This window comes from Bubalus kerabau, chromosome 5 (genome assembly GCF_029407905.1).
Source record: "Bubalus kerabau isolate K-KA32 ecotype Philippines breed swamp buffalo chromosome 5, PCC_UOA_SB_1v2, whole genome shotgun sequence".
NCBI lineage: Eukaryota > Metazoa > Chordata > Mammalia > Artiodactyla > Bovidae > Bubalus > Bubalus kerabau.
The window spans coordinates 110,448,092-110,474,353 of NC_073628.1; the positions used below are offsets into that span (position 1 = coordinate 110,448,092).

The 26,262-nt window shown below is 36.3% G+C and overlaps 1 protein-coding gene across 5 annotated transcripts in view; it reads left to right on the top strand.

The window, feature by feature from the left end:
- The window catches only part of RABGAP1L (RAB GTPase activating protein 1 like), a 742,566-nt gene that overhangs the window by 89,147 nt on the left and 627,157 nt on the right, over window positions 1-26,262 (top strand). For all 5 annotated transcript variants that reach the window (XM_055582719.1, XM_055582720.1, XM_055582718.1 and 2 more), the window contains exons 4-7: window positions 8,273-8,483; window positions 13,185-13,359; window positions 20,359-20,516; window positions 22,470-22,580. In XM_055582719.1, the coding sequence (XP_055438694.1) occupies window positions 8,273-8,483; window positions 13,185-13,359; window positions 20,359-20,516; window positions 22,470-22,580 (655 nt within the window). The remainder of the gene's footprint in view (window positions 1-8,272; window positions 8,484-13,184; window positions 13,360-20,358; window positions 20,517-22,469; window positions 22,581-26,262) is intronic.

Sequence of the window (26,262 nt, forward strand, 5' to 3'; positions counted from 1 at the left end):
GAGATTAAGACATATTTGGAGCTCAGATTAAGACATATTTGGAGCCCAAGAATATTTGGGCAAGTTATTCAACTTCTCTAATGGTAAGTTATCTCATCTGTAAAGTAGAGATAAAATAGAAACCATTTCATAGGGATTTAGAAGCTTAAATGATACCATCGGTATCATCCATAGAAAGTATTTTGTATTAATAAAATGTGTGGCACAAAGTGAGTACCAAGTTAAATGTTTGTCATCATCAATAGTTCTAGAAATCTTGAACCTCAAAGTAAAATTGCACACAATTTTAAGTCTGAGCCCAATAGTTATGCTTAAAACGGGCCCTGGGCAGGGTGTAGGCCCTTTCTCTCCACTGATGTACCTAACCCCTGTAATTCTGTGGCGCAGTCAGTGTTCTTTGAATAGTTGTTTTCTTTGAGTACTGTAAAGATGTTGTTCTGCTGTCTTCTTTTCTCTATAGTTTCTGATGAGAAATCTGAGTCATTTGAATCATTTGTTGTTCCCTTGTTTGTAACATGCTGTTTTTCTATGTCTACTTTTAATATTTCATTTTCCAGCAGTTTGATTATATGGGGATGATTTTCTTCGAATTTATCTTTATTGATGTTTATTGAGATTTTTGAATCTGTAAATTTACATCTTTTATGAAATTCGGAAGTTTTTTTTGTGCATAGTCTTTTCCCCTAAGACAACAAAAATGTTATATTTTCTTACAATTCCTAAGACTCTTCATTGTTTCCCAATCTTTTTTCTCTCTTCTTTAGTTTAGAAAATTTCTGTTGATCTGTGCTCTAGTTTACTGACTCTTAGTTCTGTTACCTCCTTGCTTTTGAGCCCATCCAGTGAATTTTTAATTTTAGATATTCTCTCTCTCGGGTTTTAAGTTTACCTTGTTCCTTTTTATATTTTCTGTTCCTTAGCTGCAGATTTTAATATTTTCATTCATTCTGAATTTTTTCACCTTTATGCCACAGAGCATGGTTATAATACCAGTTTTAAAGTTTTTTTCTGATGCTTCCAGCAACTGCATCTTTTGGGGATCGGTATCTGTTGATTGCTTTTTCCTCTTGACAGTTGGTCACCTTTGTTTGATTTTTTTTGTTGTTGTTGTTAAATAATGCAATTTTCCCCCAGACTTTCTGATTCTTACATTTGAGATTGTGTTTCCAGGTAAAAATCCTCTGAAGAATGTTGATTTTATTTTAGCAGGCAATCCAGTTGGTTGCATCCAGACTGCAAGTTCTGTCTTGCTTTTTGGTTCCAAAGTCAGTCAATTCTAAAACCTTTGCTATGCTTCTTTGGTCTGTTCCACACATGTATAGCATAGTGGTGAACCCCAAGATTTATGTTAGTTCATACACAGAATTAGGGGATTGCCTACTCCAACTGTCCTCCTCACGGTTTCCCCCATACTCTTTGGCTTCTTGGGGCCCATTTTCCTTCTTCCCCTAAGTAGAAAGATGGATTTCTTACTTAGAATTTTTGTTACTTTGTACTGTTATGTGGTCTTGTATGACTAGAGTCAACTTTAGGACAGGGTGGTGAGAGAAAAGAAAGAAAAAAATAGCAGAGGCCTCCTTTTTCTTTTTTGAACCACAAGATCCTTGCCCCTTGCTTGGGTATTTTAACTACTGAGAGGTTTCCTTTCTTCTCCCTGGAGTTGTAGATGCTCCATTTTCTCCCCCAGTCCTCCCCACCCCCCACCCCCCCACCCCATGCTCCCCCAACACACACACACACACACACACACACACACACAGTCCTCCCCACCCCATGCTCCCCCAACACACACACACACACACACACACACACACACACACACACACACACACAGTGGTGCAGCTCTATCATTGGGGCTGGCCTTGTGGTAGAACTGGGAGAGAAGAAAGAGAGAGAGAGAGAAAAATGGTATAACTCCCCAAACACTCTGTGGTTTACAAGGACTCCTTTTTCTGTTTGTTTTGGCCAGATATTGGATTTCTCTCACAGTTTTGTTGCTCACTGCACAGTTCTGCAACTTGGGCTGCCCTTAGATCAAATACGAGATATAAAGGATGAAAAAATATAAAAGGAAATTCAGTACTATACTGGTAGTCCTTCAGGTTTAGACTTCTCTTTCCAATTTGTCTATGGTTATTTGCTTTTTAAAAAAAAACAAAACAAAAACAGTCCTTAAGGTAGTAACTTTTTATATTCTGCCCAGTGTTTTCAGTTATCAGATAGAAGCTATAATAGACTTGTTACTTTGGCTTGACTGACTCAGTGTGAGGGTCTTCAGTTCTGCTAGTTTTTGCTTCAGGTGTTTTGAAGCTCTGGTATGAGGGTCATAGCCACTTTTTAAATTACATTTTTCTTATAAATTGACCTTTTGTTATTGTGAAATGTCTGTTTTTCTCCTGTTACTGTTCATTGTTTTGAAGTCTGATTTTTCTGGTACTGATATACCCATTCTGGTTTTCTTCATATACCCATTCTTTCTTTTTCTTTACATGGTGTATCTGTTTGCATGGTATATCTAAATTATTTCCTCTCTCCCTCCTTTCCTTCCTTCCTCTTTCTTTCATCTTTATGGAAATCTTGGTGGCTGAAGTGTAGGTAATAAATTGGAGAAAAGAAGAACTGAAAGTTACTGCTATAATAATTTGGATAATGAGTATGGAGCCAAAGAAAAGTAGGATGGATTCAAGAGTTATTCGAGATATGAATAGTTGAATAGACATCTAATGAATTCAATTTTAGACATACTAACTTATAAGATTTCCAAATGGATATACCCAGCAGTCTGTTGTATTTTAAAGAAGTTAAACAATAAGAAAAAAGTCATATTTATGACTTTTGGTGCTCTTCAGTTTCCCTCTAGTTTCATTTTTCTTTAACATTCTTATTATGTTCCTTACAATATAAGGAACTTCTTTTAACATTTGTATTTTCTTATGCAAATTAGAATTAGTTATATTCACCAAGAGAATACTTCATTTTAGCTCTTGCATTTTTTGGCTCTGGAATTTCTTTTGGTTCTTTTTTTCCTGCCTTCCATTTTTCTCCTTTTGTTAGGTGCTTTTCTTTAATTCCTCTACCATATTTATAATAGTTATTTTAAAAGGTCTTATCTACTGATTTGCCATCTGTTGTTTTTGGATCCATTGGTGTATTGTTTTTGTATTTGAAGTATACAGAGTTTCATGAATCTGTGCATTACACAGATTTTATAAAATATTTATTTCTTTAGAAAGCTTTTCCTGCACCTTGCCTCTTTTGTAGGACTCCAGTTACACATAAATTAGACCATTTGAACTACTTGATCTACCATGTTCATCAGTCACTGAAGCATAGTTTTACCAGTGGCTCTTGCGTGTAATTGTTTTGCATAAGTACTTGCTCGGTTAACAAAATTCATTCTGTGCACACACACACATAACATATTAACATTCAGCCTTAAATTGTATTTGTAGATTTTTCTTTCTTTTTTTTTATATTGTATTTATAGTTTTTTGTCTCTTTTGAAATACAGTACACTGAACTGATTCAAAGCTGGGAGAAACATGCTTCAGTGATTGAAGAACATGGTAGATAAAATACTTCATTTTGAATGGCTTTAGTTTTTGAATAGAAAAAAAAGTGGTGAAGGGTGCATGATTTAGTATAATATTTGAAAGTTGGGGTGGGGAGGTTGAGAATGGCTTTTATGAATTATATATTAATATCCTGTAAGTATAATCTTGCTAATGAGAATTAGAGCATGCCACAAGGATCTAGTTTGGGTGAGACAGGCATGCTTAATATTGTACAGCATGGATATGGGTAACAGGAAGAGTTGGAGACTAGCTGAATGGGGTTTTTAGGTGCGGATGGGGAGGGTGCGGAGGGGAAGCTTTATACTACCTGATACATGCAGATGAATGCTCTCTAACCACAGTTGGGACTTTGCTATGTGCATCCTCTGCTAGAATTAAAGTGGATTAAAAAAAAAAAAAAGAATTGGGGGAGCAGTCATAGGATAATTCATCAAAATAATTACCTTGAGGAAAAAATTTTCATTGGGGTACTTACATAGTTTGTAGAAGCCAGCAAGCCAGGATGGAACAAAATAAGGAGTTTGACTTTTGTTGATACTAGTGTGAGATGAAATATCTTAACATTGTTGATTTTTGCTTAGGAAATTAGGCTGATTAATAAATTTGATGTTATTTTCATTATTTTTTGGCACTTTTACACTGTCTTGGTATAGTTTTTCTCTTCAATATTTTATATCATTTGAACTCTGTATTTTTGACTTTTTAAAATACGAAGTTTAGACTTTTTTCCCTTTCCTTTAAAGAAGTTATAGATAAGTAAGATAATACTTTGAGAGATCTGCAGTACAAAATGGCCAATTCCAGAACTCATAAGATATAGGATAAATATTAAAATAAATGAAAACATAGAGAGACCTAAATTTTTTAAAACTTGAAAACATTCGCTGGATCATTGAAAAAGCAAGAGAGTTCCAGAAAAACATCTATTTCTGCTTTACTGACTATGCCAAAGCCTTTGACTGTGTGGATCATAATAAACTAGATCACAATAAAATAAAAAAGAAAGAAAATTCCGAAAGAGATGGGAATACCAGACCACCTGACCTGCCTCTTGAGAAACCTGTATGCAGGTCAGGAAGCAACAGATAGAACTGGACATGGAACAACAGACTGATTCCAAATAGGAAAAGGAGTACGTCAAGGCTGTATATTGTCACCCTGCTTATTTAACTTATATGCAGAGTACATCATGAGAAACGCTGGGCTGGTGGAAGCACAAGCTGGAATCAAGATTGCGGGGAGAAATATCAATAACCTCAGATATGCAGATGACACCAACCTTTATGGCAGAAAGCGAAGAAGAACTAAAGAGCCTCTTGATGAAAGTGAAAAAGGAGAGTGAAAAAGCTGGCTTAAAGCTCAACATTCAGAAAACTAAGATCATGGCATCTGGTCCCATCACTTTATGGCAAATAGATAGGGAACAGTGGAAACAGTGGCTGACTTTATCTTTTTGAGTTGAAAAATCACTGCAGATGGTGATTGCAGCCATGAAATGAAAAGACGGTTACTCCTTGGAAGAAAAGTTATGACCAACCTAGACAGCATATTCAAAAGCAAAGATGTTATTTTGCCAACAAAAGTCCGTCTAGTCAAGGCTATGGTTTTTCCAGTAGTCATGTATGGATGTGAGAGTTGGTCTATAAAGAAAGCTGAGTGGTGAAGAATTGATGCTTTTGGTTTTTTTTTTATTATTATAATTTTTTTTTTTTTACTTTACAATATTGTATTAGTTTTGCCATACATCACCATGAATCTGCCACAGGTGTACACGTGTTCCCCATCCTGAATCCCCCTCCCACCTCCCTCCCCACACCATCCCTCTGGGTCATCCCAGTGCACCAGTCCCAAGCTTCCTGTATCCTGCATTGAACCTGGACTGGCAATTCGTTTCTTATATTATACACGTTTTATTTATTTTTTTTTAATTTTATTTTATTTTTAAACTTTACATAATTGTATTAGTTTTGCCAAATATCAAAATGAATCCGCCACAGGTATACATGTGCTCCCCATCCTGAACCCTCCTCCCTCCTCCCTCCCCATTCCATCCCTCTGGGTCGTCCCAGTGCACCAGCCCCAAGCATCCAGTATCGTGCATCGAACCTAGACTGGCAACTCGTTTCATACATGATATTTTACATGTTTCAATGCCATTCTCCCAAATCTTCCCACCCTCTCCCTCTCTCATAGAGTCCATAAGACTGTTCTATACATCAATGTCTCTTTTGCTGTCTCGTACACAGGGTTATTGTTACCATCTTTCTAAATTCCATATATATGCGTTAGTATACTGTATCGGTGTTGCTGTCTCGCATACAGGGTTGTCGTTAACCATCTTTCTAAATTCCATATATATGCGTCGCTGCTGCTAAGTCACTTCAGTTGTGTCCGACTCTGTGTGACCCCATAGATGGCAGCCCACCAGGCTCCCCCGTCCCTGGGATTCTCCAGGCAAGAACACTGGAGTGGGTTGCCATTTCCTTCTCCAATGCATGAAAGTGAAAAGTGAAAGTGAAGTCGCTCAGTCGTGTCTGACTCCTAGCGACCCCATGGACTGCAGCCTACCAGGCTCCTCCGTCCATGGGATTTTCTAGGCAAGAGTACTGGAGTGGGGTGCCATTGCCTTCCCCGATATATGCTTAGTATACTGTATTGGTGTTTTTCTTTCTGGTTTACTTCACTCTGTATAATAGGCTCCAGTTTCATCCACCTCATTAGAACTGATTCAAATGTGTTCTTTTTAATGGCTGAGTAATACTCCATTGTGTATATGTACTACAGCTTTCTTATCCATTCATCTGCTGATGGACATCTAGGTTGCTTCCATGTCCTGGCTATTATAAACATACAGATGGCTAACAAACACATGAAAAGATGCTCAACATCACTCATTATCAGAGAAATGCAAATCAAAACCACAATGAGGTACCATTTCATGCCAGTCAGAATGGCTGCGATCCAGAAGTCTACAAGCAATAAATGCTGGAGAGGGTGTGGAGAAAAGGGAACCAACCCTCTTACACAGTTGGTGGGAATGCAAACTAGTACAGCCACTATGGAGAACAGTGTGGAGATTCCTTAAAAAACTAGAAATAGAACTGCCATATGACCCAGCAATCCCACTGCTGGGCATACACACCAAGGAAACCAGAATTGAAAGAGACATGTGTACAGTAATGTTTATCGCAGAATTGATGCTTTTGAACTGTGGTGTTGGAGAAGACTCTTGAGAGTCCCTTGGACTGCAAGGAGATCCAACCAGTCCATCCTAAAGGAGATCAGTCCTGGGTGTTCATTGGAAGGACTGATGTTGAGGATGAAACTCCAATACTTTGGCCACCTGATGCGAAGAGCTGACTCACTGGAAAAGATCCTGATGCTTGGAAAGATTGAGTGCAAGAGGAGAAGGGGATGACAGAGGATGAGACAGTTGGATGGCATCACCGACTCAATGGACATGGGTTTGGGTGGACTCCAGGAGTTGGTGATGGACAGGGAGGCCTGGAATGCTGTGGTTCATGGGGTTGCAAAGAGTCGGACACGACTGAGTGACTGAACTGAACTGAACTGAATTAATTTGTTTTAATTGGAGGACAGTTACTTTATAATTTTGTGATGGTTTTTGCCATACATTGACATTAATCAGCCACTGGTGCACATGTGTCCCCCATCCTGAACACCCCTCCTATCTCCCTCCCCACTCATCCCTCTGGGTTGTCCCAGAGCACTGCTTTGAGTGCCCTGCTTCATGCATCGAACTTGCACTGGTCATCTGTTTTACATATGGTAATATACATGTTTCAATGCTATTCTCTGAAATCATCCCGCTCCTGCATTCTCCCATAGAATCCAAAAGTCTGTTCTTTACATCTGTGTCTCTTTCGCTGCCTTGCATATAGAGTCGTTACTGTCTTTCTAAATTCCATATATCTCTGTTAATATACAGTATTTATGTTTCTCTTTCTGACTTATTTCACTCTGTATAATAGGCTCCAGTTTCATCCAGCTCATTAGAACTGACTCAAATGTGTTCTTTTTTTTAACAGCTAAGTAATATCCCTTTGTGTATATGTATCACAACTTCCTTATCCATTTGTCTGCTAATAGACATCTAGGTTACTTCCATGTCATAGCTATTGTAAACAGTGCTGCACTGAACATTGGGGTACATCTGTCTCTTTCAATTCTGGTTTCTTTGTGTGTATGCCCAGCAGTGCGATTGCTAGGTCGTATGGCAGTTCTATTCCCAGTTTTTTTAAGGAATCTCCACATTGTTCTCCATAGTGGCTGTACCATTCTCACCCTTTTCTCCACACTCTCTCCAGCATTTATTGTTTGCAGACTTTTTGATGGTGGCCATTCTGACTGGCATGAGAGGATACCTCACTGTGGTTTTGATTTGCATTTCTCTAATAATGAGTGATGTTGAACATCTTTTCATGAGTTTATTAGCCATTTGTATGTCTTCTTTGGAGAAATGTCTGTTTAGGTCTTTTGCCCACATTTTGATTGGGTGGGTTGTTTTTCTTGTATTGAACTACACGAACTGCTTGTATATTTTGGTTATTAATTCTTTGTCAGTTGGAGACCTAAATTTTATTTGCAATTTTTTCATTTGTTTTTGGGCAATAGGTGAAATTATACTGGGAAGTTTTACATTAACTTTTGGGTGTTTCTTTTTTTTCTTCCCTCAGAAATTTCTACACCCAGACCATCTTCTCTAAGTGAAATACCTGAAGAGGATAGTGTTTTATTTCACAAACTGACCTATTTAGGATGTATGAAGGTTTCATCCCCACGTAATGAAGTGGAAGCTTTACGGGCAATGGCAACTATGAAATCTGCCAGTCAGCACCCGTTTCCTGTTACTCTGTATGTGCCAAATGTTCCAGAAGGTTCTGTGAGGTAAGCTCTAATCTTTTTTTACTGCCCTTAGACATGTATGAAGTTTTTTTTTGGATAGTGGTGATAATATTTTATCATAATTGAGGCCTTGGACTTACTTTGAATTCACTTTTACTCTGTAGCTGTGCAAGGCAAACATGTTTAGGTTTAGACTGTATTCCTTATTTGCTTGGGGTATTTGTAAATTTGCTTGGAATACTATAAATGCACCTATAACTAAAAATACCTATGATTTGTGTATCACCTTGTCATTTAACAGTGATTCAGAAAACAACTGTTTCCTAGATTTTAAGCTCTTTACATCAGACTGGAAAGAAGCAAAATGGCTTTTTCTCATATGCTTTGCTGGGAGTAATTTTTAATGTCATCTGAATCTTGAATTTCTTTTTTCTTTTTTTGGCCTGGTTATATTTATTTGTTTTGCATAGTATCTGGAATGAATTCATCACATTATTAGTTGGAGAGAATTATGGCCAGCATATGTGGTGTGTTGTGCTCTGTGGGTATGTAAATACAACCCATTTATTTTATTTGGGCTTCCCCTGGTTCCAAATAGGAAAAGGAGTACGTCAAGGCTGTATATTGTCACCCTGCTTATTTAACTTATATGCAGAGTACATCATGAGAAACGCTGGACTGGAAGAAACACAAGCTGGAATCAAAATTGCTGGGCGAAATATCAATAACCTCAGATATGCAGATGACACCACCCTTATGGCAGAAAGTGAAGAGGAACTCAAAAGCCTCGATGAAAGTGAAAGTGGAGAGTGAAAAAGTTGGCTTAAAGCTCAACATTCAGAAAACGAAGATCATGGCATCCGGTCCCATCACTTCATGGGAAATAGATGGGGAAACAGTGGAAACAGTGTCAGACTTTATTTTTTTGGGCTCTAAAATCACTGCAGATGGTGATTGCAGCCATGAAATTAAAAGATGCTTACTCTTGGAAGGAAAGTTATGACCAACCTAGATAGCATATTCAAAAGCAGAGACATTACTTTGCCAACAAAGGTCCGTCTAGTCAAGGCTATGGTTTTTCCTGTGGTCATGTATGGATGTGAGAGTTGGACTGTGAAGAAGGCTGAGTGTAGAAGAATTTATGCTTTTGAACTGTGGTGTTGGAGAAGACTCTTGAGAGTCCCTTGGACTGCAAGGAGATCCAACCAGTCCATCCTGAAGGAGATCAGCCCTGGGATTTCTTTGGAGGGAATGATGCTGAAGCTGAAACTCCAGTACTTTGGCCACCTCATGCGAAGAGGTGACTCATTGGAAAAGACCCTGATGCTGGGAGGGATTGGGGGCAGGAGGAGAAGGGGACGCCAGAGGATGAGATGGCTGGATGGCATCACTGACTCGATGGACGTGAGTCTGAGCGAACTCCTGGAGTTGGTGATGGACAGGGAGGCCTGGCGTGCTGCGATTCATGGGGTCCCAAAGAATCGGACACGACTGAGCGACTGAACTGAACTGGTGACTCAGACAGTAAAGAATCTGCCTGCAATGCAGGAGACCCATGTTTGATCGCTGGGTTGGAAGGATATCCCCTGGAGAAAGGAATGGCTGCCCAATCGAGTATTCTTGCCTAGAGAGTTCCACGGACAGAGGAGCCTGACAGGCTCCAGTCCATGGGGTTGCAAAACAGTTGGACACGACTGAATGACTAACACTTTATTTATTATTTGTATTAGAGTATAATTGCTTTGCAATGTTGTGTTTGTTTCTGCTGAACAGCAAAATGAATCAGCTATATGTTGAACCTTGAATTTCTTTAAATGTAAATCAGATACTGTTTTCCTACATTCAGCTTATCAGTGTCCTCCAGTCACACTTGTGATTATTTTTGAAGTTCTTCTTACCATGTCTGGCCCTTATGATCTGCTTTGACCTGATCGTCTCTCCCACCCTCTCTGTTCTCTCGCTTCTGTCACTACATGTACTTCATTCATTCGCTCTCTTCCTGTCATAGTAGCCTTTTTGTCCTTTCTCAAAGGTAGTCATGAATCCTGCCTCAGGACCTATCAGTTAGGAGTCCTCCCATGGGGCTTTTGTTTGGTCTCTTTACTTTGCCCAAACAAGCTTTCCTTGGTTTTCCAGTGACTCACTTCTCTCCAGTTTCACCTCAAGAAACCTTTTGTTGAAAGAAGTCTTTTTTTTTCTCCCTGTTTTTCTTAATAAGGTTTACTTTTGAGAGTGATTTTAGGTTCACAGCAAAATTGAGCAGAAAGTACAGAGATTGACCATATCCCGGATAGGCACCCCATCTTCCCCAAACACACACTTCCCTCACCATCAACGTCCTCTTCCATGTGGTACATCTGTTACAGTTGATGAAACTACACTGACATATTTTAGAAAGTCCATAGTTTACATTAGGGTTCCCTCTTGGTGGTGTACATGCTGTGAGTTTGGACAAATATATCATGACATGTATCCAGCATTAGAGTATCATGTAGAGTACTTTCACTGTCCTGAAAATCGTGCCTTCTGCCAGTTCAGTTGTCCCTTCCTGCAGCTCCTGGCAACCGCTAATCTTTTTACTATCACCATAGCTTTTGCATTTTCCAGTAAATTATATAATTGAAATCATGTAATAAATAGCCTTTTCAGATTGGCCTCTTTTACTTAATATTAGACATTTAACTTTCTTTTATTTTTTTTTATTTCATTTTTTTAAATTTTATTTTATTTTTAAACTTTACATAATTGTATTAGTTTTGCCAAATATCAAAATGAATCCGCCACAGGTATACATGTGTTCCCCATCCTGAACCCTCCTCCCTCCCCCCTCCCCATTCCATCCCTCTGGGTCGTCCCAGTGCACCAGCCCCAAGCATCCAGTATCGTGCATCGAACCTGGACTGGAAACTGGTTTCATACATGATATTTTACATGTTTCAATGCTATTCTCCCAAATCTTCCCACCCTCTCCCTCTCCCACAGAGTCCATAAGACTGTTCTATACATCAGTGTCTCTTTTGCTGTCTCTAACTTTCTTACATGAATTTTTGTGGCTTGGTAGCTCGTTTCTTTTTAGTGCTGAATAATGTGCTATTGTCTGGGTGTACCACAATTTATTTATCCATTGGCCTATGGAAGGATGTTGCGATTGCATCCAAGTTTTGGTGATTATGGATAAAGCTTCTGTAAACATCTGTGTGCAGGGTTTTAACTCATTTGAATAATACCAAGGAATGTAATTGCTAGATCATACAGTATGATTAGTTTTGTAAGAAACTGTCAAACTGTCAAAATAAACCTCCTTTGATCTTATCATAACCATCCTTCTTTGTTTTCACTGGGCCTTTTTCCCTTCAAAGAACTTTTCTTTGCCTTGATATTACATATTTATTTGTTTGTTTATTGTTTCTCTTCCTCGCTAGAATGTCAGTTCCATGGAAGCAGGTTATTGGTATTTCTTCCTGCTGCAGCTTCATTGCCTGGAGCAGTTTTGGTCCATAGCAGGTTTTTAGTAAATATTTGTTGAATGAACCCATAAATGAATGAAGTCTAGGAAATTAGGTTAAATGTATCTTCAGTTCAGTTCAGTCACTCAGTCGTGTCTGACTCTTTGTGACCCCATGGACTGCAGTACACCAGGCTTCCCTGTCCATCTCCTTCCCTGTCCAACTCCCGGAGTTTACTCAAACTCATGTCCATCAAGTCAGTGATGCCATCCAACCATCTCATCCTCTGTCGTCCCCTTCTCCTCCCACCTTCAATCATTCCCAGCATCAGGGTCTTTTCAAATGAGTCAGTTCTTCGCATCAGGTGGCCAAAGTATTGGCCTATACTATTCTCTGAAGGCTGATTTAAATCTTTTTCAAAACTGTTCTGATTTGCCTCATTCTCTGAAGTTGAAAATGTGGGAAAAGCACTAAGTACCACAATAATAGCAATACAAATTTACAAGATTTTGGTAAAAATGCTTTCATTTTTCAGGAAAGGGTTTTGTAGATGGACTGTTTGTATAATATCTCTTATAAGTGTCAAAATGCCTTTCACTGTTATCTGTTGAATTTCACAGTGCCAAACATGCCTTAACAAAGATTTAGTGTTTTGATTTGCCTCTCTATTCCTAATGGGTACCCCTTAGTTTTACCACTTGAAATCCTGAAGTAGTCTTGAGGTTTTGGATCAATCCACAACCTTAGGATTTAAACAGGGAAAGTCAGAGAAATATTTGAAAAGTTCCACAAACTCCTTTTACCTCTTAAATTTCATTAAGTTCATCTTTGGAACCACTCTGACCTTTTTAGGGTAAGAGAGGTCTTTGTTGAACAATGAATGACCTGGGACTAGATAAACTTACAGGTATTGCTTTAAATAGAAATGAGCTCTCCAGGGATGGTTTGTTCTGTTTTTTTCTGGGTGTTTCTTTTGCTATAACAGAAGAAGTGTAGTATTTAGGGATGGGCGACATTAATTTTACCAGGCAGAGTATCCTTGGCTTTGAGATGAAGTGAATTGGATCATGGGACACAAAAGTGAAGTAGTTGTGAAAAGAAGGTAAAGAATTTATGTGTGTGTGTATATAATAAAAATATGAAGATAATTTGTTTTCTTGGATTATTATTCAGTTCAGTTTATTAGTACCAGTTTATTTTTGTGATTTTAAGATAATTGTATGTTACTGCCCTAGTAAAACTGCCTTTGTTCTTTGCTAGTTAATATTTAATCTCATTTCTCATAACTGTTTTGCAGAATCATAGACCAATCCAACAATATGGAGATAGCATCTTTTCCAATTTATAAGGTATTGTTCTGTGCACGTGGCCATGATGGGACAACAGAGAGCAATTGCTTTGCATTTACAGAGAGTTCCCATGGTTCTGAAGAATTCCAGATACATGTCTTCTCCTGTGAAATTAAAGAAGCAGTAAGTATAATATTTTGTAGCAATTTGCTATTGAGATGACTCAGTATTTGATTTGAGTCGCACAGAGTCAGACACGACTGAAGTGACTTAGCAGCAGCAGCATAGTTGAAATCAAATCAACTATTTGATTTCACTGTCAAATAATTTAGTATGTATGACCATATATCATATTACATAATAAGTTTGGAGTATCTTTCTAAATAGAAAGTTAATATTTGTGATGGCATAGAATGAAATATGGAAATTTAAATCTGGTTACTCTGTGCTCTGAAGTGGTACTCCGAGTTTAACATATGTAATAGAAAAATCCCACTTGATGAGCTGTCCTCCCATCCCACCATGGTGGTAATTGCTCAGGCTTAGAAGGGAAGAGTACTTTTGCCCCTCTTTTATTGTTTTGCCCTGGTTGTTCTCTGTGACTTTAAAAAATGTCTATAACAATACCTGTTTCTCTACTGAGCCTTCCACTTAGATATTGCACTGAGATTGTGTTATAGATCTCTGTGGTTTTCACTTGTGATCATTTACTGTGTGCAGTTGTTCAGAGGCTGGGTTTTGTTCTATAAAACTGTTTTAATTGTAAATGCAAATGCTCCTATTCAGCAGAACTGTTTGAAGATGCCAATGAGTGCCTCACACTAATGATTAAATGTTAGTTTATTTTTAGACTCAGAGTCAAATGGCTGTTATGTATATACATGGGGAAATTGCTTTCTTTTTGGTATCTATTGAATTCTTAAATTAAAAATAAGTTGCACTTTTAGAACTTTGGTAATTATACAGCAATTTTAGAGGCATTAATAAGTGGGTTTGGATGGACAAATCTCAGTTGTGTTTGCTTTTGGAAATATAAGTTGTCAACAGAAAATGCTAAAAGCAGCAGTTACTCTGTTTTCTCTTTACTGTGAAATGTAAATAAACCATTGTATGAACAGGAGTTCTGAGAGTTTATTTCTGGCCACAACATGGGAACTCATAGAAATGTATATTTCTGTGTGTCTGATACTAAGCATGAGCAGTATGTCACTTGTTATGCCCTGGTGATCGATTCTATTTACACTGAAACAAACATGTACAGACATAGAAGTTCTCTGTCAGAGCTGTGCCCATGTGAGGAGTTCACATTTGTTTTGTTTGTTTGTTTGTTTTAGGCAGTTCTAAATCTATCTAAAATAGTTCTGTTTTATCCATGTGTGTATGTTGCATGTATATAAATATATATAAACGTGTATACATAAATATATAAATAGAGATACATATATCAATACATATACCAGTATGTATACATATATGCATGTACTGACTGCTTGGCCAAGTGTTTGATAGAGTGAATGAGTACAAGTGTGTCTGGTACATAGGAGACAGTGAATATAAATATGTTGAAAGAATGTATGTGTGTTTGTGAATTAGGGAGTCTATTTCTGATCCTTACAACTCCACTACAGAGGTGGGGAAGCAGATGGTAGAATTCTGGCATTTCATGTTGGCAACCATCATTTAACATGCCTGTGTGGATTCTGGATAATTGGCACTCAACAATTAAAAAAATGAACTTTGAAGAATTGGAGAACCTGCTTCTTGGAGAGGCAGAAACACTGCTGTGGAAGGAAATTGAAAGGCACCTGGTTGCAAGCATTTTTCATAACTGTGATGGTATGAAACTCTCTTTTTGAATTATAGCATCCACTTGTTTATGTGGGGGGTTATTTGTCATCTTGAGAGCTTTAACAGTGGGTAAGCAGTGGATAAAATAGTGGAGGGGATTCTCGGCCTATTTTGGCTATAGTATTAAATACTATATTTCTAGAGAGGGTTGGAGAAGGCAATGGCACCCCACTCCAGTACTTTCGCCTAGAAAATCCCATGGACAGAGGAGCCTGGTAGGCTGCAGTCCATGGGGTCGCTAGAGTCAGACACGACTGAGCGACTTCACTTTCACTTTTCACTTTCATGCATTGGAGAAGGAAATGGCAACCCACTCCAGTGTTCTTGCCTGGAGAATCCCAGTGATGGGGAGCCTGGTGGGCTGCCGTCTATGGGGTCGCACAGAGTCGGACACAACTGAAGCGACTTAGCAGCAGCAGCAGCAGCAGCGAGGGTATTTGGTACCTGTAGATTGTGAGAAAGTGATGTTCATGTATTTAGTTTTTTTGAGTAAGTTTTTCAAAGTGTTACATTCTGGGACATTGGTGGTAAAATTGTTTGGAGGAAAATACTTGACAGTCGTCATTCAATTTTATTATGAGTGATCATTTCTAAATACAAATAACCCAGTATAGACATAGGGCTTATGCCAGGCACTATGTTAAATACTTACTTGATACTCATAACATCTCCATAACAGAGATAGTATTTATTTAGACTAGCGATCTTACACTTCTCTTTGCCTGGAGCAGTCATAGATTATGCCTGTTGTCTAAGTATATTATTAAAGCCTCTATTTTATTCTCAAAAGTGTTCTGGTTTGGGTGATAAATTGGTTACCATTTCCGTATCCCAAGTCTAACAGAATAGATAATAAAGCTGGTTTTCAGAGGAAGTATATGATTCTGAAGACCCACGTATTTTTCAGTAACAACTTTCCTGTTACTTTATTATAAAAAGTAAATGTAGATTTTTACCTTTCAGTTATGCTTTATAAAGGGATATCTTGGTCATTCCAGCAACCTTTGGGTTTTACTCATGCCTTTTATAGAAGGTGTCTGATACCTTCCTCTCTCCTCTCAAAAAATAATGACTTGCCTTTTGTCGCATTTACTGGTTGTCTGATTATCTGGTTCCCAGAAGTTTCTTGTTCTATGGTGAAGGGACAACATTAGTTCTTAGTATATGGGCCCCTCTTAATGGGTACAGACAATTGGCAAAGATAGCTCTGGAACAGACAACAGATGTTCTTACTGCTTAAATATGTACCATGCACAATGTCGCTAATTTGTTTTCCATTGTTTGCAGAGTCCCTGGATGAGATTTGAAGAAGTTTGTCAGTTAAAAGCAAGAAGACAACTTCTAAACAGAAAGTTGCAGCACGGCTGCCACTACCATTTGTCACTGTGATATGCTTTTATTTCACCATAAAATTCCACAAGCAGCAGATAACCAGCCGTGGTAGAGGGGAAGCCCAGTGTGGGTGATGGCTTTTTTGGACCTATGACATGAGAATTAGGGGTTCCCACAGGAGAGTTAGGATGTATTTGATCTGTTACCCTGGGTATTCTTCTGAGGGACTCTGCTGGAGTGGATGTTAATTGTCTTTGGCAAAAGAGTTGGGGGATCCAGCCAGAAGTATCTTAATGCTGATGATCTTTGTACAGGGAACATTCTGGTGAAGAATTGCAGACAAAGCATAGTATCAGAAAGCATAGTAAAAAAAGCCATAGAGGCACTTATTCTTGTTGAATCTTTATGGATGTATTATACAAAGCTATTTTTAACGATACAGTTAAAAGTCTTAGTTGACTCTTTTAAGAATTTATTTCTACTAGTCAGTGTAACTGTTTCCTTCAAATCAGATTTTTCTGTTCGGATGTTATACTTACTAGCAGTTCTCAGTGTTGTATTTTAGAAGCAAGTTGTTATCATCTTCTGTTAAAGGCATTCAGCTGTATTTTATGATAAATACCAAGAATATCATTAAGAAGATCTTTATTCTTAATGCTCTGGTTTTTCTTGGGATTGCTGATACACCACTACATAAAAGAAACCATAATTCTTTGGGAAAATATTGTTTCTAAACATATATTTATTGAGATGGTATTTTAGCAAAATACCTTATTTTAGAAATTAATTTGGAAGTTGTTAGTGTTTTTCTCAAATAAGTTGATTTTTATTATTAAAAAATTTCTTGTTTGATAATGCCTTTTTTTTGTTCCTTTTATTAGTATATTTGAGCAAGTTTTAAAAAATTTTAACACATACCTTTCTGGGTATTCTTTTATAGGTATTCTTTTATAGGATTTTTCTACATTTATTTTTTGGGTGAACATTTTCTTGATACTTGTTTTTAAAAGAAGTGATTCTCTTTCACCATTTTTAGTGAAAGGGCTTTATTTTAGAAGAATTGGCTGTGTTATTTAAGTAAATATTTTGTCTAATAGTATTTCTTGAACTGTTAACATGTACTACATATTTGAAAATTTGGAAACTACTGAAATACCAAAGAAAGGTTACTCAGAATTCCACCAGAATTAAGATTTTGGTGTATCTCCTTTCCACGTATCTACCTGTGCCCTTTTCCCCAACTCTTCAAAAACAACAGCTACCACTCCAAGAGATACTTTTGTGTTTAACCAGTGCTTTCTATAGGAACTGCCTCCTGGGGGAAAATTGTACTGTATTATTTGTTAATAAACCTTTTGACATCTGCAAAGAAAATGCCTGTTCTAGATTTTGTGTGTGTGTGTGTATTTAATAGTGTGATGCATATAGAATATTTTCCATGGTATTATGTCTTAAATTTTCTTTTCATGATGAGATCAGTTACCCAATTTGTTCCAATAACTATAGATACTGATAATCATTGTCTTTTAAGCCACTCTACCTTACCCATTCTTGGATCATCCTTCCAGCTTATTCACAGACTCTAGAAGTCACAAATGATTTTAACCTTGTTGGAAATAGCAACTTCTAAGACATAGTCAGGATTAAATGCAGGAGTGGATTAAATTGTTGTTAATGTACTGTTGAGCCCTTCCTTCAAAAACAGCAAGTTGTAGTCTTATTCCACTCCCTCTACTCCCATCATTCTCTGCTACTCTGGCTCCACCACATATACTTAGGTTTTTAAAAAAGAAATTCCTGACCCTTGCCCATGCTTTAGAATTTGCCAAATTCTTTGACTTTTTTTTGGTGTAGACTCAAACGGCAGGCTTGCTGATAGCTCTGATACAAAGAAAATGAAATGACTATAGGAGAGAATAATAAATATGGTTAGGTTCAACTCTACTAATGTATCAAAAATCATAGGTATTCTGTTTTCACATAAAATGTTTTCTTAAAAATATGTTTAAAATTTGTTTTCTTAAAAATAGATAAAGTAAATAATAGACTTCACATTGTATTTGAAGTTAGGAACTGGGGAGTACTCAACTGAAAAAGTTTAAAGCGCATATTTACACTTTACCTAGGCATATTCTTTAGTGACTTATTTCCAGCATATTCTTTGATTCTGTTGTCCTTAACACTTAAATTATTGTGCTAAGTGAATTAAAGATCCAGTTGAGACTGAACATGTCTGCTTTTGTGTTACCTAATGATTCCTTGCCACTCACCCCAAGCACATTCAACTTAACCTGTGCTGAAACTTAAGCTCCATGTTCATTGTTGTATCCCTTGCCCCTAAAACATATACTTAATACACAGAAGACACTAAAAGAACATTGGCTTAATTGTATAAAATTTGAAGTATAAAGTTTTTATTAATATCCTTTAATTTTACTTTTTATATAAAATAATAATAGCATTAACATTTTACAAGCAGTGTTATACAAATATGATGCTGTTGCTGAAGCTCAACTTTGGGATGACAGGCAGCATTCTTATACAGTTAAAATGTATAAGTCAGTTAATTTAGATAACTATTGATTTGGGCCTGGAAAGGCAGTTAGGATAATCATTCAGTACTTAGGTGTAAGTGTGGCTGCTGGAAGTTTTTGAAGTTTGTGATGGAGTGTGTGTATGAGATAAGGTAGGATATAAGAATGTAGCAAAAATAGAAAATTGAGGAAAGACCTCCATACTTTAAGAAGTTCTGTTAATGAGAGTTCTCTTACTTCCAGTGAATTATAAAATATTATAATCTTAGACTAATACCAAGAATAATTTGAATTCACTTTATCCAAAGTAAAGGGTTTGTTAATATTCAGAGAAGTCTCTTTACTAGTACCTTCCAGTGTGAGATTTTGAAAATGTTACTTTTGTTTAAATCATTCTTATTTCATCTTGTTTTTATTTGTTCAATGCGTGGGTGACCTGAGAGATTTCAAAGGTCTTTTGTGCTTCAAGAATACAAATTTGAGATGATATGGTACTTCTTTTGGAACCAAGGAAGATAATAACCTCTGGAAGATCGTGAGATTTAGAGTGCTCCTCCATATTAGGGGAGGGGAGTAAGTCATTTATAATATATATATGCATATTTATATATCAAGTAATCACCAGGGTGGCTTAATACTAATAAATAAAAACGTTTCAGATTCATTCATTTTGTGACACATTTATATAGCAACAGCATTGGGAAACAACACTGGAAGCTCTTTAAATCATGTTGCCATGTTTTGTTTCATTTTGCAAAGAACAGAGTTTATTGTATGGCTCAGGATCTAGCCCTCTGAAGCTGAGGGAAGTGAAAGGAGAAATTGACAACTTGGGCTAAAACCTCATTTGTGTGTGTTCACCGGGAAGATTTAGATGCCAGCATCATTCTAGTAATTGTCTTAGGATTCATTCTTTGCAATATAGTATCTTATGAGTCCTAGAAACATCTATAAGTACATGCAACTTCGTTTGTGACTTTAAACATCTTTATTATGCTGTTTATTAAATGCCAGATTGAAAGAAACAAACTACAGTTGACCCTTGAACAGTGTGCTGGGGAGGTGGAGTGTATTAGGGGCACTGACCTTCTGCCCAGTCAAAAATTCATGTGTAATTTATAGTTGGCCCTCCATATTAGTGGTTCCTCCTTATCCACTGTTCCACATCTGCCGATTCAACCCACCATGGGTCATGTAGTACTGTAGTATTTAGTGTTGAAAAAGTGTAAGTAGACCTAGGCACTTTAAACCCGTGTTGTTCAAGGGTCAGCTGTGTGTGTCTGTGTGTGTGTATACACTATATGTTACAAACTCACTCTCTCTCTCTATATGTATTCATGCTTACCCTATATCTACTTTGTCTATTAGGAACATTGTGACCTTGAGAAATTACAGATTCAAGAATTAGAGGTGATCAAAATGCAGTTAAAATCTTTGTCTAATATTATTTCCACTTTTATTCTTTTAGGTAAGCAGAATTTTATATAGTTTCTGTACAGCTTTCAAACGTTCTTCTAGACAAGTATCTGATGTTAAAGACTCGGTTATTCCTACCCCCGACAGTGATGTGTTTACCTTCAGTGTCTCCTTGGAGGTAAAAGAAGATGATGGAAAAGGAAACTTTAGGTGAGATTATCTGAAAAAAATAAAAATTAGTATTGTGTCTGAAATATAATATTGACTAATATATAGGTTCCAGAAACTGTACACTGTTGTTATAAAGCTTTAGGATGATACAGAAAAACTTCATTGGTGGATGCATGGTTCACTTTTGTCAGGCTTTTCAGATAGTTTATGTAAATTATTTTCTTGATATTTTAAAATACTGATATACTTACTATAGAAAAATTAGTAAGTAAAATTAGAATAAAATTTTTTGGTCTTTTCAGCAATAATCACTTTAATTATTAAAAATAATTTTTAATATAAAAATTTAAAAATTATTTTGTCAAAATTATTAAAAATAAATTTTATTTTATCACAATTTTATCAAAAATATTTGATACTAGGGTGTACTTTTTAAACTTCGTATTTTATATTGGAGTACAGTTGATTAACAATGCTGTAATAGTTTCAGGTGTACAGCTAATTATCTGTATACAAGTCTGTATTCTTTTTCAAATTCTTCTTCCATTTAGATTTTTACAGAATATTGAGCAATGTTCCTTGTGCTATACAGTAGGTCCTTGTTGGTTATTTTAAACATAGTATGTACAATCCCTACTATCCCTCCCCCTCCACCTCCGGAGTGTATTTTTTACAGTTATATATATATATATATATGTAGTTTTTTTACTTTTAACTTCATGTAAGAATTTTTCCATTAAAATGTTTTTATTTATTCATTTATTTTTAAATACTTATTTGGTTGCATCATGTGGGATCTTGTCTTATGGGCTCAGTAGTTGCTGTATGTCTGCTCTCTAGTTGTGGCATGCAGGTTTAATTGCTCCATGGCATGTGGGATCCTAGTTCCCAGACTAGGGATCAAACTTGTGTTCCCTGTATTACAAGGTGGGTTTTTAACCACTGGACCACCAGGGAAGTCCCTAAAATATTTTTAATTAGAATTGTTTTTAATAGTTGTCAGTAGTATTTTGTATGATTTGACCATCATTTAATTATTTCCTTCTGTTGTATATTTGGAATGTTGTTCTTTAGTTCAAAAATAGGCAGATAATAAGAAATAGTTACACTGTTATTGATCACCTATGTGCCTTTACTTTGCCTTTGTTTCTGACAATAATTATTAGGTAGGTATTTTATCTTTTTTTTTTTTTAAGTTATAGAAATTGAGACTTAGGCCAAATAAGTTAGTGAAAGTATTTTTCCTTTTCAAATAAGACAGCTTATATTACAAACACTTACTGTTTTAATGGACTGATTCTTAAGAATTGTCAGTCTGGCCTAGGCTAGAATGTAACTTGGCTTGATCTATTTCTCTTTGTTCATCTTTTATTTGTGTTTTCTTGGATTTGTCACAGTCATCTAATTCTGGATGTTTAAAAGCAAGCTCTTTTTCTCACTTGTTTTGCCTTGGATTTAACTGTGTTAAAAGCATTCATAACCATATAACCAGCTAAACCAGCAATATAACAGTCTTAAAATTAAATAAACCGTGTTCCCAAATTTGTTAAAATTTAAAAACTAAAATTTGAAATGATATAATTTAAAAAGTTTTGATTTAAAACAAACTTACGGTTACAAGGGGGAAAGTGAGGGGAAATGAATCAATTGGGAGAATTGGGGTTGGCATATACACACTGCTATATGTTAAAAAGACAACTAATTAGAACCTATGGTATAGCAAGCACAAGGCACTCTACTCAGTACTCTGTAATGACCTATATGGGAAAAGAATCCAGAAAAGAGTGGATATATGTATGTGTATAACTGATTTACTTGCTGTACACCTGAAACTGATACAACCAAAGTTTGTATTTACTTTGTGTCAAGGTGAAAGTTTTATATATCTTAATAAGGTTGTTAAATACTCTTGTTTCATTCTAACCTTGAAATAGATGACCTTTTTATTGTTTTTAATTATTGATCATTTCTGTTCTTTTTTGCATTTTTCAGTCCTGTGCCTAAGGATCGAGATAAATTTTATTTCAAATTAAAACAAGGAATAGAGAAGAAGGTTGTGATTACAGTGCAGCAACTTTCTAACAAAGAATTAGCTATTGAAAGGTAAGCAGCTTGCTCCTACATACTATCAAAAACTTGTATTGACATTGTTATTGTTTCAAGAGACATACTATTGAATCTCTGCTGTATTACTGACTGTGGCTTTTCACCATGTTTCAGTTTCTCCATTTAAAAGTGAGAATGACAATAATAATGTTTTCCCCACTTAAATAAGTTAGATGTAACTGGTTCATTGAAAATCTCAATTGATGGGGGTAAATAAACATGAAATGGCTTTATTTTTTCAGTAGTAACTGTTTGAATCCAATTTGGGCTTTTTCTTGCTCTTCCTTATTTACATATAGGACAGACACCTTCCCTTCTCAATCATTTTTGATTATTAAAAAGTCCATTTATTTACTGAGATTTTAGAATCTTTAAGAGATTTGTGTTTTAAATATATAAACACACCCATACATACATACACATGGGTGTGCATGCATTTCTATATTTATTTCTGTGTTTAATTTTTGTTAGCAGTAGATACAGCAATGCGTTAAACTTTTTATTTGGAAAAAAATTTCAATTACAGAAGAGTTAAAACAATAAAACTAGTACAGAGAATACATGTATATTCAGACTACTAATAACGTTTTATCCCATTTGCTTTCCAAACATTTTCTTAGTCTATGTCTCAATCTTTCCTTCCCTACACACACTCATACACACACACACACACACACACCCACACACACCAAAAAACATGATTGCTTTCTGAACAATTGAAGAGTAAGTTGTATATACCATGATGCTTTTTCCCTATCTACTTCGTTAGGAAATGTGTCTTTCCTAGGAAAACTACCGGTAGGGCTATCTCTTATTTAACCACATTACATGTATCATCTTCAGTAAACTTATTTTCCATATAATACTTTTTATGTAACCTTCTATTTGATTTTGCCAGTGAACCCAGTAATGTCCTTTCCCACCCATCCAGTTTGAGATTCACGTTAGGGTCAGATACTGCGTTTAGCTGCCGTATGTCTTTAGGTTTCTTTAATTTTGAAAGATTTCCAGAGTCTGTCTTAAAACATGGACATTATTGAAGAATACATCTCTTTTCCCTATTTTTAATATGACATTGCTCAGTTTGGATTTATCTAATATTTCCTCATGATTAGATGCAGATAATTTATTGCTGCATAGATGATTTCTCTCCTTCACAGTGTATCACATGTGGAGGCTCTTGATAACCATCTGTCCCTTTCTGGTGATGGTAATTTTTGATTTCCAGCCAAGATGTCTGATTTCTCCACTGTAATTCCTCCCCCCACTCCCCTGCTTTGTAACTGCTAAGCAGTTTTTTGGGAGATCGAGGAAAATATCTTGCTTCTCATCAAAATTTCCTCTTTGGTTTTGCTTCTCATTAAATCAAAATTTTCTCTTTGGTTTAGCTTTCATTCATAATTCTTGTCTGATCCAATCTTTATCATGATGAATGCAAAGTGGTAATTTTCCATCTTTTGCATTTTCTCTAGGCAGCCCTTGACATTTCTCCTGTAAGCCAGACCTCTCCCTTTTTGTTTTTCCATTTATTACTGTTTGTTTTTGATATTCACTCTTGAATTCCCTCTCTCCTGAAATAGTTCATGATTCACTGTAGTGTTTAATTATCTAGGTGCTCAAATTGTCCCAGAATTTGCCAGGAGCCCAGTCAAACCCCTTGTCTTTGAAAAATGCCCTGAGTACTTTCCTTCTGGTGTAATAAAAGGCATTTCTCTTTGGCATAAAAAAGGGCATTAACCAGTTTGTAGTATATGAATAACACAGGCAAAGAAGTGTTAGGTGTTGGATAATTTAACTTTAAAAAAAATAGTAGTTACAAATATTGAAGTTTTATGATTAAATGATATGTTATGCCTGTACTATAGAGGCCTGTACTATGCTTGTATATAAAGCAGTCCTTCCGTTTACCAATGAGAAGCTCCAAGATGGATTAATTTGAATATAGAAACCTTGGTGAATATAGGTGAAATAGTTGAATGCCTATTTATGTTTTCATTGTTAACTTAAACATTTATACATACATTTAAAATATATTTCACATAATAATTACTTAGAAATGTTGCCTTTGCCCATATTCTCATATTCATAAGACAGCTTAATTCAGGCTCTTCTCAATAATCTTTGACATTAATGCCTTCATCATTACTTAGCTACTTTTTGAGTAACTTTAAGGCATTTTTCCAGAGCATAGTATCTCAACTTCTGCCTAAGTTGTTTGAGATGAAGCACTTTTTGAATGATATATATTGCTTTCATTAGAAATTTTACCTAAACCAGATGTACCCATTTGTATAACAGTAGAATAGTTAAAAAAATTCATTCCATGTATAACTACTTAATATATTGCTTTTATTTTAACATAATTAATGTAGATGGTAATGTCTAACAACCATGTGTTCATATACTCAGCAATAATTACCAAATTTGTTGTTTTTTTTTGGTTCTTTTTTCACACATTCTGTCAGATGACCTCTAAACATCCAAACTAAACCTGACTGAGATTGCTTCTGCTAATGGGACTTGCCCAAGCAATACTTTGTTTAACACAGCAGACATAACTTCCTGTGGCATGGGGTGTTTTTTAAATACTTGAATTTCCCCTTTTTAAAAAAAAAAAAAAAAAAGAAACCCTTGCTTTTTATTGGATTATATTTGTGTTTAAATCACAAAATGTGAATAGTGGAATTTAAGGTGATCCAGTAGGTGGCAGTCTTGTCAAGGGAATTCTTAACCTCTGAATTTTAAGCACTGCTGTCGACAGAGTTTATTTGTAGTATAAAGACATCTGTGTTAAAGTAAATACTTCAAATCACGTAATTTTGGCTTACCTTCTGAGATGGAAAGTGATTTATCATTTTTAAAAACAACTTCTTCTTATGTGAAATTTACAACATACACAAAAGTAAAAGAATAATATATTGGACCCCAGTGCACCCATCACCCATTCTGGATGCTAATTTGCAATATTTTGGGTTTTAAAAATGTTAATTTTTATTATGAAAAATTTATTTATCCTTGAATTCAAGTTCAAGGATTCCTTCAGTTCAGTTCAGTTCAGTTGCTCAGTCATGTCCGACTCTTTACAACCACGTGAACCGTAGCACGCCAGGCCTCCCTGCCCATCACCGACTGCCAGAGTCTACCCAAACTAATGTCCATTGAGTTGGTGATGCCATCCAACCATTTCATCCTCTCGTCCCCTTCTCCTCCTGCCTTCAATCTTTCCGAGCATCAGGGTCTTTTCAAATGATTCCGCCCTTCGCATCAGGTGGCCAAAGTATCGGAGTTTCAGCTTCAACATCAGTCCTTCCAATGAACACCTTTAGGATGGACTGGTTGGATCTCCTTGCAGTCCAAGGGACTCTCAAGATTCTTCTCTGACACCGCAGTTGAAAAGCATCAATTCTTTGGTGTTCAGCTTTCTTGATAGTCCAACTCTCACATCCATACATGACTACTGGAAAAACCATAGCCTTGACTAGACAGACCGTTGTTGGCAAAGTAATGTCTCTGCTTTTGAATATGCTATCTAGGTTGGTCATAACTTTCCTTCCAAGAAGTAAGTGTCTTTTCATTTCATGGCTGCAATCACCATCTGCAGTGATTTTGGAGCCCAGAAAAATAAAGTCTGTCACTGTTTCCACTGTTTCCCCATCTATCTGCCATGAAGTGGTGGGAC